The following is a 12,200-nucleotide window of genomic DNA, read 5'->3' as shown; positions in this document are numbered from 1 at the left end:
CTTCACAGATCACCATGGACGAAGTTGCACTGAGACTAACTTTCTTTGGCCTTCTGTTCACCTTTGTCAACTTGGCTGCTACAAACAAGGTAAGATTAACAGACCAGAAGCAAAAAGTACAAAAACTTTTATTTCTCAATTTTCTTGAATCTTCAAGGCATTATTCTCCACCAATGTGTCTTAAATAGTCATTTGAGATTGACAAAACTAAATGAATACTGTAATTTGTGTATAAAAAAAGTTCAGTGCAAATTTGTCCATTTCATTTTGCTTTTAAGATCTTAAATTTAAATTGAATTTCTATTCGTTAGTAATGGCAGGATTAGACTCAAGATGCCGTGTAAATAATTTATCATGTTTGAGGAGAAAGTCCACATTACTATGTTCCATGGGTTGTTTTGTTTTCTAAGTACGCTTGACATTCTCTGCGTATTTGACCAAAATAAGCTCTGTCCTAAGAGCCTGTCATAAGAGCACATACTTTTGATAATAATATTTGTTCACTTTAATACAGAAACAAGGTATAGATATTTACAGCTTCCACATTAACTCTACGGTCACCAGCCGCTATGCTACTACAATCATCACAAGCCGTGTGACAAACGTGTTAAATCAGTCTCAAGAGGTCCATTTTGAAGTCAAGATTCCCAAGGATGCCTTCATCAGCCAGTGTAGAATGCAAGTAAATACACAAACACTATCCAAGGCATTAAAATGTTCAAGCGATTGTAAAACTTCTAATGTGAACAGCTAGACTTGTCAAATTTAAATTAAAATATTAACAGTAAAATATATATATATATTTAGGACGGTAATTTTAACTACCCCCGTTTTGTCTAATAACCTCAATCCCTATTTTGTAGCTAATAATAACAATCCTTTTCACATTAGGACCATAGAGGGGAAGACATATGATGGGGCTGTTAAGGAGAAAGAAGAAGCTCAGCAGCAAAACAGTCAAGCGGTATCTCGAGGACAAAGGGCTGGACTGGTCAGGTACTTGGTATTTTAAAAAGATTATTCCCATAGCTCAAACCGTAGAGTATGGCGCTAGCTTGCTATGCCAAGGTTATGGGATTGCAAATGATTAAAATAAATGTGTACCTTTAATGCAATGTAAGTCGTGATCCAAATTTGTCTTCCAAATTCATAAGTGTTTGTAGATAATCATTTTATGTTAAGATATTTGTAAATAAGAGTTCAACAAATATATTTATTTCAGGATCATTAAATATTCTTGACTCTCTTTCTATTTTAGTGCTGTTGGAAGGACTTTAGAGGACTTTAAAACCTCAGTGACGGTGGCGGATTTTAGTAAAGTGACTTTTGAGCTGACCTACGAGAAACTGCTAAAGCGTCGACTTGGCAAATATGAGCTACTCATCAATGCACAACCGATGCAGCCGGTGGCTGACTTCCAGGTATGAAAAGAAACACATCAAGATTGATTGTAATTAGGGTTTATAGATGGGGTTTATATTCATCATTATGGAAAAAGACAAAGAAATATAAGATTTTTGAATTTTATTTTGGTTAGATTGACATACACATCCACGAGAATCCAGGAATTTCCTTCTTGGAGGTCAAAGGTGGTCTGAGCACTAAGGATCTGACCAATACAGTCACAACCATCAGAGCAGACAAAGATGTAAGAAAATTAGGAGTGGAGGATGTAAAGTATCCACTGTCTGCTAACTGAACAAAAGCATTCTAGATGAATAAATGGACGTATGACTAAAAAATACCCTTAAGTGAAAATGATGCCTAACTGACATCATTCAGGAAATATATTATCTCCATGGCTTAAGTAGTTGAATAGTCAGATCTTTGACTGTGAAGCTAATTAAAACAAAGACATCATAGACTTCCACCCTAGTACATATTTGTAACATTTTCTTTCCTTTCAGCCACAGACATAAATGCTGCAGTGCTAAAAGCTGTGGACATGATTAACAAATACCCACAAGAGGGATCCGCATCCATCCTGATCTTGTTGACTGATGGAGACCCCACTACAGGCACAAAATAACTGATTCAATCCTGCATGCACTCTTGTTGTCTTGTTCCCCGGCATAAAATCATTCATTTAATTTATCTTTTAATTAATGAAAACTAAACAATTTTATGGAAAATAAAGGGGATTTAATATTACAATTAAAACATTGAAGACATATTTTATGATTAATCCTTAAAAATAAGGTTTTAATAATTTTAGTAGGCTAGTACGTACATTCTACTGAACAATAGGAATATATTTCTGCCGCAATTGAAACCTGAACTTATATTTTGACGGGTTGCCGTGAATACCTTTACATTTCTGTGTGTATATGATATGAGGATAGTTTTACTCAAATGAAACGGTCAAATGCTAATGAAGTGACTCTCCGAGCAGTTCTGGAGATGTTGTTCATGCATTAATGTCCTCATTTAGTGAGGCGGCAGACGTTAATATCACCGCAAGCCTCACGCGCGCTTCTGTAGCAAACAAAACCGCGCATCTTTGCCATACATTAACACAGAGACAGGCAGAAGACATATTTAAATAGCCATTTTGCTGCTTAATATTTACAAATACTGTTCTATTGGAAACGTAACTTTAAATGACTTCTGTTGTGATCTGGCGCTAGATAATAGCAGTATTTTGAAACTAAGGGGTACCTATTCTAACATGGTATGTATGGCCTAAACTAAAATTAAAAACTAAGATGGTGCCGCAGATGGCAGCTACAGTGCTTGGCTCTTCAGTGTTTGTACTATTTTTGTTTGTTTTTCCTGTGTTTTTGTTTCTCAAACACGATCAGTTTTACCAGGGATGACCTGCTGAACATTCGGCAGAACAAACCACAAAATCTTTTACCGTATTTTGATTATTCGGACGTTTGCTGGACATTGTAGTTGGCGGAGCCGTAGCTCTGGTCAAACGCTTCAGGACGCGCAGAAGGAGGAAGCGAGCTGGCGTGCTTGTGAAGCTTCTTCAGCGCTGATTTAGAATGGCGTTGCCTAGCATCTGGCGACTCTCCGCTCTCTACCCAACAAAACGGACGAACTCCTTCTGCTCTCCCGGACAAACAAGGATTTTTCTAACTCTGCTGCTCTGTGTTTCACAGAAACCTGCCTGAATGGTGACAAACCGGACAGCGTGCTACATCTGGCTAACTTCCAGCTGATCAGAGCAGATCGCGAAGCGGAATCAACGGGGAAATCCCGCAGCGGTGGGATGTGCTTTTACATCAATGAGAGGTGGTGTACAGATGTAACTGTGTTAAAGAAGATGTGCTATTCAGATCTAGAAACGCTCTTCATTAACTGCAAGCCTCTCTATTCGCCGCGGGAGGTTTGTTCGTTCATTCTCGTGAGTGTCTACGTTCCACCACAAGCACATGTGAGAAACTCTGTGATCTGATCACAGACACAGAACAAAAACACCCGGACTCCGTTTTAATTATTCTCGGGGACTTTAATAAAGCAAATCTCTCCCGCGAACTGCCAAAATACAGACAGGACATTACATGTCCCACCAGAGACAGTAATATATTGGATCACTGTTACACAGCGATAAAGGACGCATATCACTCGGTTCCACGAGCAGCTTTAGGACTCTCTGATCACTGTTTGGTTCATCTTATTCCGACCTACAGGCAGAAACTTAAATCTGCAAAACCTGTATTAAGATCTGTTAAAAGATGGACTAATGAAACAGAGCGGGATTTACAAGCCTGTTTCTCTCTCACTGATTGGACTGTTTTTGAAGCTGCTGCTACCGATCTGGACGAGCTCACAGAGACTGTAACATAATATCAGTTTCTGTGAGGATATGTGCATTCCTACCAAGACTCATCTAACTTACAACAACGACAAACCATGGTTCACTGCAAAACTCAGACAGCTCCGTCAGGCCAAAGAAGATGCTTACAGAAAGGGGGATAAAGTCTTGAATAAACAGGCCAAATACACACTGGAAAAGGAGATCAGAGTGGCAAAGAGGAATTATTCTGACAAGCTAAGGAACAAATTATCTTCCAGTAATTCTGCTTCAGTGTGGAAAGGTATGAAAGATATCACCAGTTACAAGACACCATCCTCCAGCACTTTGGAGAATCAACAACTGGCATACGACCTGAATGGGTTCTACTGTAGGCTTGAAAAAACACCCCACATCCGCCTTGAACACCTCTCCACAGAACTATTCACACCTCCAGCAACCCCCCTCTCCCCCACACCTACAATTCTGATCAGTGAAGATGACGTGCGCCTAAAAGAAGAAAGTCATATACACCTAGGATGCTTTGAGGGTGAGTAAAACACAGGCTAATTTTCATTTTTGGGTGAACTAACCCTTTAACATTCATAGAGTGCTGGGGCCCAATGAGACGAAGAATACCCACTATGCAGTGTCTATACACAGTAAAAGGTATGTGTGTATTCTGATATGTTAATTAATATTAAATAAGTGATTATAGCTGTTATAGTAGTAGCTGTTAATTTTTCAAGACTTCAATGATTTTGGTACAACTTTAATCACTGAACCTACCACACTGATATGTTTGCTATATATTTAATAATAATATTAAACTTATTTTTCATCTTACTTCCTTATGCCAGATTCACACCGACTTTCAGCCGTATTACAATTACCAAGCACAACTCAGAAACCTCTGATAACCTCTCCTCCATGTACGTGGGCCTTGTGTATATTCATTTTATAAGTGCAGTGTCTTGTAAAGTATCTGCCATCATATGTCCCTATTTTCATTCCTTCATTTGGTTTTTGTCCTTCAGTGAGAAGCATTAGGATCATGAAATCTTCTGGTAATGCTAAGCCACTTTGTTATGATGTTCCTCTTGCTCAGAAAGTCAGACTCCAACAGAATGTCCTATCAGGTCAGATATCCATTCTAGTACAGTTTGTTTTATATACTAATATTCCATTGCTTTCATTTGTTCATGTGTATTTAAACAGTGTAATGTTTGTCTATAATCAGAGTTCTCTATGACTGGGCAACTTGAGTTATTTGGAGGAGAAGGTTTCAGTCAAATCTCAATTCATTACAAAACTAATCACCACCTGCTGATCAGCACTAATGAAATTAACTGCACTGATGGGCAGGAAACTGTGAAGTTTTCATGGGAGCAAGACCTCACCCACCCACCAAATAATAATTTTGTAATGCTGCACAAGGCTGCATTTATTTGATTAAACAAACAAACAAACAGTAAAATGGTTTTATATATAACAGTGATAACTGTTTTCTATTTTCATATATTTAAAATGTAATTTATTTCTGTGATGCCAAAGCTGAATTTTTATTATCATTACTGCAGCCTTCAGTGGCACATGATCCTTCAAAAAACATTATGCTGATTTAGAGTTTAGTAATTGGAATCTTAATTATTACACACTTTTGGTAGTGTCCATATAGCTGAATTTCTATAAAAATGCATTTTGGCATAAGTTTTTAAGTAAGTGTGTTGTTATTTCAGGGTTATGGTGAACTACAGACTTGCTTTTGCTCCTGTGGTTGGATGTTGGCTTGTACCATTCCAGGCTGTCACACAGCGGGAGATCTCAGACTTCACCATCACTCAGCTGTAGAGTTCAGCAAAAAAAATTGTGCTGACCTTTCCAATAATAACATAGTCTTTATATGGATATTGTTGAACATATAGCTATAAAATCGTCTTCTAATGGCAAATAGTAGGGGCATGACCAAGTTATTTTCATCTTTAGCATGCTTTATTTCTTTGAATGTTTATGAATGTGTTTTTCTTTGCTCACACAAATGTACCTGGGCTTTAACGGACAAACCATGTGATCTGTATATAGTAACCCTTCGATTGATGCCTCTATTGATTGTGATAATTGCTGGAATTTTTTTTTGTGGTCCTGTCTGAAAATATATTAAAAGCACACCACCAAGCTTCTACAGAATGTATTTACAAATTATATAGATAATATATATTCTTGAAAAACATGCCTCGATATTGAGTTGTGTGGTGTTCAAGAGACTTCCAATACAAATAAAGGGGGAGGTTTCTTCATCCTGTCAGTAGCAGCCAATAGCATGCTGTGGACTTGAGTTTAAAGGGAGTGTGCGTTTTGAGGTCAGTTTCATGTGCAGGTCATGATGGATCGAGCAGCTCTCCGGCTGATTCTCTTAGGCGTCTTTCTCATCTCAGCCACTTCAGATCCTGTTAAGAGGGTGAGGGTCAAATTTTTGTTCAAGATGAAGAAGACTGAGTCAAAATTCTTAAATACTCTACCAAATCAGTGTAAAACAGATTTATATCTGCACTGTAAAAAAAAAAAAAAAAAAGTTGAGCCAACTTAAAATTAAGGCAACCAGATTTTTGAGTTCTCTCAACTTATTTTTGTTGTAGATTCTCAACTTTTTGTTGTATAAACTTAAAACAAGTTGAGAAAACTCAAAAATCTGCTGAAGCTGGTTGCCTTGCACAACTGTTTGCTACATTAATTAATACACAATGAATCTTGATCAGCAAATTGGCATATTAGAATGATTTCTGAAGGATAATATGACAGAACATTGGAGTAATGGCTATTTATTTTTTTAATTTTTTTACAAAATTACTGTTTTTATTTGTATTTTTGGTTTAATAAATGTAGCCTCAGTATTTTTGGTTTAATAAATGTAGCCTCAGTGAGCATAGACTTCTTTCAAAAACAATAACAAAAAAAAAAAGTACTGATCCCAAACTTTCGAACAGTGGTGTATCATGCATTTTCATATTTAATATGATTTAGCTTGTTGTATATTCTGTCTTTTTTCTTAACAAAACCACAGTGCAATGTACAAAATCCTGCAGCTATTTATTCTCAACTGCTTGGTTTATCTGTTTAGACAATTTCATGTTGATTATGTCTATAATGTCATTGTTGACAGAAAAATGCAGTTTGAGTCAACAGAACCAGCCATTGCGCAACTGTGTACACTGAGATACAGTCATCAAAACAAAACGTATTTGTCTTTCAGTCCAAAGGCCTTTTTTCATGCCATTTTTGAGCAGTAAATATTTGAGCAATCCTATGTGAAAAGGAGGAGTAAATGTGCACCAGCTAATCACTTTCACCATATTTTAATATGAGTTTGCTATTCAATGTCTCAACAGAAACAAAATGTGGATATATACAGCTTCTACATTAACTCCACAGTCACCAGTCGCTACGCCACAACAGTCATCACAAGCCGTGTTGCAAACACACTGAATGAATCTCAAGAGATCCAGTTTGAGGTCAAGATTCCCAAGAATGCCTTCATCAGCAAATTCAGAATGTAGGTGAACATGAGTAGTGTTATATAAGTAGAAATAAAGATGTAAAGAAGTCATTTATAGCATGTGGGCATCAGATCAGGTAAATCTTATAATATAGCCAAACAAGAACAAAATATAGATTTAGAAATTCTACCTTCTACTAGTTCAAGAATAAATAACTTGTATTTACTTTTCAGTGGCGTGCGGTGGTGTTTTAAAATGAGGAGGCAGTTTTATATATATTTATATGTGTGTGTGTGTGTGTGTTACACTTAATGTTGTCACATTTTTCATGGGGAAATAAATATTACATAAAAAAGAGAACAAATATAATTATATTTTGTATTTTTATTTTTTTAATAATTTTAATACTAATTATACATTTCACAGTGTTTTTATGCATTTTTAGATTTATTCCAAAATTATAACTAAAGGCAGTAACAATTTGAACAATATTCTGGAAACAATAAAGTTTCATTAATTAACTACTTTAGTTAACATGAACTAAGAATAAACAATAGCCTACTTCTACAGGATTTATTATGAATTTCAACATTTACTAATGCATTATTAAAATCAAAAGTTGTGTTTGTTAACATTATTTTGCACTGTGAACTAACATAAACTAGCAATGAACTAATGTAAACAAAGATTAATAGGCTAAATACTGTAATACATGTTCATTGTTTGTTCATGTTATATTAAATGACACCTTATTGTAAAATGTTACCAACATTTTTTATTTGTGAACGGATGTTCAGCTGTTCTTTTTAAGAGTCAACTTATTTTCGGGTCATCATCGTCATAAAAGCAATGTAAACACTGCCACAGACACGAAGATACATCTTTAATTTCATCACACTGAATGCTCACTCAAAACTGTCATCATGTTTTCAGACCATTTCAAGTTTTATTTTGACGTGACACAAAGCAGTGATATCTAAGCAGGAGAGTTGTTTACTTACTTTATAATTAGTCAATAATGCCATCATTTTTTTCATTCAGGCCGAAAGCTCGCACGAAAACAAGAGGCGGGATTTATCGCAGGAACTAATCACATCCAATCATATCCAATTATAGCGCGATGGAGGCATTGCCTTCTCTCACGTGACTTTCCCCAATTCATTTCAATGAGCCTCCAGAAAAGTCACAGCACGCTTTATGGTCTCTGTTTTAAGTCTATGGACCGAAGGGAGGCAAGCCTCCGCTGCAACTCTACCTGCGGGTGTCGCTGTTTGACAGCATTACTTTATAAAAAAACGAGTGACTTTTATACTTTTAATACCGTATTTAGTAATATTTGCAATTTATGTTTGTACTATCGATTATTTTCTCATCCAGTTTTTTGAGGAGATACTGCCTCCCTTGCCTCCTCAGAGGAAACGCCCCTGGTACTTTTATAGTACAAGATATAGTAGCTAACAGTACAGATGCTTTAATACAAACAACCATATTTAGTGGTGTTACCATTTGAGTGTGAAGGATTTTTTTAAATGAAATACACACAGTTTAAGTTTCTGATATATTAAGAGAACATCATTGTGTAACTTTCTCCATAGGACCATAGAGGGAAAAACATATGATGGGGTTGTGAAGGAAAAAGAGGAAGCTCAACAGCAATACAATCAAGCAGTATCTCGAGGACAAAGTGCTGGACAGATCAAGTACGGGACATTTAAAAATATATAGGTCCATAAAAATATCCATTTATAGTATGATTAGTAGTATGTTGGTATCTGTTTCTGTTTCAGATCTGTTGGAAGGACTTTAGAGGACTTTAAAACTTCAGTGACGGTGGCTGCTTTTAGTAAAGTGACCTTTGAGTTGACCTACGAGGAACTGCTAAAGCGTCGCCTCGGCAAATATGAGCTACTCATCAATGCCCAACCAATGCAGCCGGTGGCTGACTTCAAGGTAATGAAAGAAATGAAGAGGAAATTAATCATCAATTTTAAGGTATAGTTAGATGATGTTTCTTTTCCTCACATTAGATGGATGTACACATCCAAGAGAAACCAGGAATTTCCTCCTTGGAGGTGAAAGGAGATTTGAGCACCGGTGATCTGGTCCACGCCATCAAAACCACCAGAGCAGACAAAGACGTAAGAGCTCAAATGAGGGTTACAACACAGTTTAGATGTTCTCAATATGCTCATACACTTCAAATAAAGTTACCAGATGACCAAACTGATCATTTCAGGCATGGATGACCTTCTACCCCACACAAGATCAACAGACTAAGTGTAAAAGCTGTGGAGAAAATGGGCTGAATGGTGACCTGCTCATAACATACGATGTGAAGAGACGAAATCCCAAAGGAGAAGTCATAGTACATTTTAAATAACATGCATTTTACATTTTACATTTTAAATGACAAAAATAGAAAAATTTTGAAAGACTGGAATTTTTATTTTCTCTCAGGTATCAAATGGCTATTTCGTCCATTACTTTGCGCCCTCTGATGTTCCACGTATTCCAAAAAATGTGGTGTTTATTATTGATCGGAGTGGTTCTATGCACGGCAGAAAAATAGAACAGGTAAATGTCAGCGTTTCAGCCAAATCAAAAGCATTTAATGAGCTATGAAATGTATTGTCACTTTAAAATCCTTGAACCCTAGATGCATTCTTGATGTTGCAGCATTTAGCATTTTCATGCTAAAAGGACAGGAATTTCTGTATTGAAATCAGTGTGAAGTTGCTTTCTTTAAAATAGTCAAAAAAAAAATAATGTGGTAAATGTATGCAATTTTAATAACTTTCAGATATGCTGTCATTCTTTAGACCCGATTGGCACTGCTAAGGATTTTGAGTGATCTTGATGAGGATGACCACTTTGGATTGATCACCTTTGACAGTGAAGTTAGCTTATGGAAGCGTGAGCTCCTCAAAGCTACTGAGGCAAACCTGAAGAATGCAAAATCTTTTGTGAAGGAGATCAGAGATAGAGGAGGTGAGTTAGAGCACATAAATAAGGAGTAAGAAAGTTGTACCTCACAGTGACACAACTATGTTTGGTCTTCCTTTAGCCACGGACATAAACGCTGCAGTTCTAGCAGGAGTGGACATGATCAATCGACATCCACGAGAGGGAACAGCATCCATCCTGATCCTGCTGACTGATGGAGATCCCACTTCAGGCACAGAAACACTGATACATACAAATACTCACTGCCCACATTTAGCTGTCTAAAGGACTGCCTTAAACATTAATGTTGTCAGTCAGCACAACTTGTGTTTTTGCACTTTTATGTGATCTATTCTTTCTCACTTTGTGACTCCTATATATTGTCATACAAAATCAAGCATACCTAAATAATAATTGTTTGTAATGCCTCATCAAAAAAAAAAAAAAAAAACTGTCAAAAAGACTGACGTTTATACTGTTTAACCATAAAAAATACAGTGGGTATGTTTCAGGCATTATACAATAGCTTTTTAGTTACTGTGTTTCTCCATAATTGTTTATATAAATACATTTTAGAGAGAAAAAAAGTACTTTTAAATGTTAGGGTTAGGGTTAGAGTAATGGATTTTTACAAGAGCATTTTTGTGTTGTTTTTCTGATAAAATTGAGGTTAGGATTTCAATGGAAGTTTTAATTTTGCACCAAATCAGCATCTCTGGCACATTAAAAAATTATTTAGCAAAAGTAATTTAGCATTTTTTGTTAAGAGTTTTCCTCTTATACAGTATCTCACAGAAGTGAGTACACCCCTCACATTTTTGTAAATATTTTATTATATCTTTTCATGTGACAACACTGAAGAAATGACACTTTGCTACAATGTAAAGTAGTGAGTGTACAGCTTGTATAACGGTGTAAATTTGCTGTCCCCTCAAAATAACTCAACACACAGCCATTAAAGTCAAATGTCAAAAGTAAGTACACCCCTAAGTGAAAATGTACAAAATGGGCCCAATTAGCCATTTCTCTCCCTGGTGTCATGTGACTTGTTAGTGTTACAAGGTCTGAGGTGTGAATGGGGAGCAGGTGTGCTAAATTTGGTGTTATTGCTCTCACTCTCTCATACTGGTCACTGGAAGTTCAACATGGCACCTCATGGCAAAGAACTCTCTGAGGATCTGAAAAAAAGAATGGTCGCTCTACATAAAGATGGCGTAGGCTATAAGAAGATTGCCAAGACCCTGAAACTGAGCTGCAGCTCGGTGGCCAAGACCATACAGCGGTTTAGCAGGACAGGTTCCACTCAGAACAGGCCTCGTCATGGTCGACCAAAGAAGTTGAGTGCATGAGCTCAGCGTCATATCCAGAGGTTGTGTTTGGGATATAGACGTATGAGTGCTGGCAGTATTGCTGCAAAGGTTGAAGGGGTGGGGGGTCAGCCTGTCAGTGCTCCATACGCCGCACACTGCATCAAATTGGTCTGCATGGCTGTCGTCCCAGAAGGAAGCCTCTTCTAAAGATGATGCACAAGAAAGCCCGCAAACAGTTTGCTGGACACAAGCAGACTAAGGACATGGATTACTGGAACCATGTCCTGTGGTCTGATGAGACCAAGATAAACTTATTTGGTTCAGATGGTGTCAAGCGTGTGTGGCGGCAACCAGGTGAGGAGTACAAAGACAAGTGTGTCTTGCCTACAGTCAAGCATGGTGGTGGGAGTGTCATGCTCTGGGGCTGCATGAGTGCTGCCGGCACTGGGGAGCTACAGTTCATTGAGGGAACCATGAATGCCAACATGTACTGTGACATACTGAAGCAGAGACTGGGTCACAGGGCAGTATTCCAACATGATAACGACCCCAAACACACCTCCAAGACGACCACTACCTTGCTAAAGAAGCTGAAGGCAAAGGTGATGGACTGGCCAAGCATGTCTCCAGACCTAAACCCTATTGAGCATCTGTGGGGCATCCTCAAACGGAAGGTGGAGGACCGCAAGGTCTCTAACATCCACCAGCTCC

At 37.4% G+C, this 12,200-nt stretch overlaps 1 protein-coding gene across 4 annotated transcripts in view; it reads left to right on the top strand.

Moving 5' to 3' along the window:
- The first annotated feature begins 6,084 nt into the window (after positions 1–6,084).
- Positions 6,085–12,200, top strand: part of LOC306855372 (inter-alpha-trypsin inhibitor heavy chain H3-like) — a 29,194-nt gene continuing 23,078 nt past the window's right edge. For all 4 annotated transcript variants that reach the window (XM_079394036.1, XM_079394034.1, XM_079394035.1 and 1 more), the window contains exons 1-9: positions 6,085–6,200; positions 7,129–7,292; positions 8,832–8,936; positions 9,024–9,186; positions 9,264–9,374; positions 9,473–9,601; positions 9,694–9,810; positions 10,056–10,224; positions 10,301–10,411. In XM_079394036.1, the coding sequence (XP_079250162.1) occupies positions 6,123–6,200; positions 7,129–7,292; positions 8,832–8,936; positions 9,024–9,186; positions 9,264–9,374; positions 9,473–9,601; positions 9,694–9,810; positions 10,056–10,224; positions 10,301–10,411 (1,147 nt within the window). In that variant the 5' untranslated portion in view covers positions 6,085–6,122. The remainder of the gene's footprint in view (positions 6,201–7,128; positions 7,293–8,831; positions 8,937–9,023; positions 9,187–9,263; positions 9,375–9,472; positions 9,602–9,693; positions 9,811–10,055; positions 10,225–10,300; positions 10,412–12,200) is intronic.

This window comes from Barbus barbus (assembly GCF_936440315.1).
Source record: "Barbus barbus genome assembly, chromosome: 35".
In the NCBI taxonomy this organism is placed as follows: Eukaryota; Metazoa; Chordata; class Actinopteri; order Cypriniformes; family Cyprinidae; genus Barbus; species Barbus barbus.
Note: the sequence above shows the minus strand (reverse complement) of the source record. Positions and strands in the feature narration are given on the sequence as shown.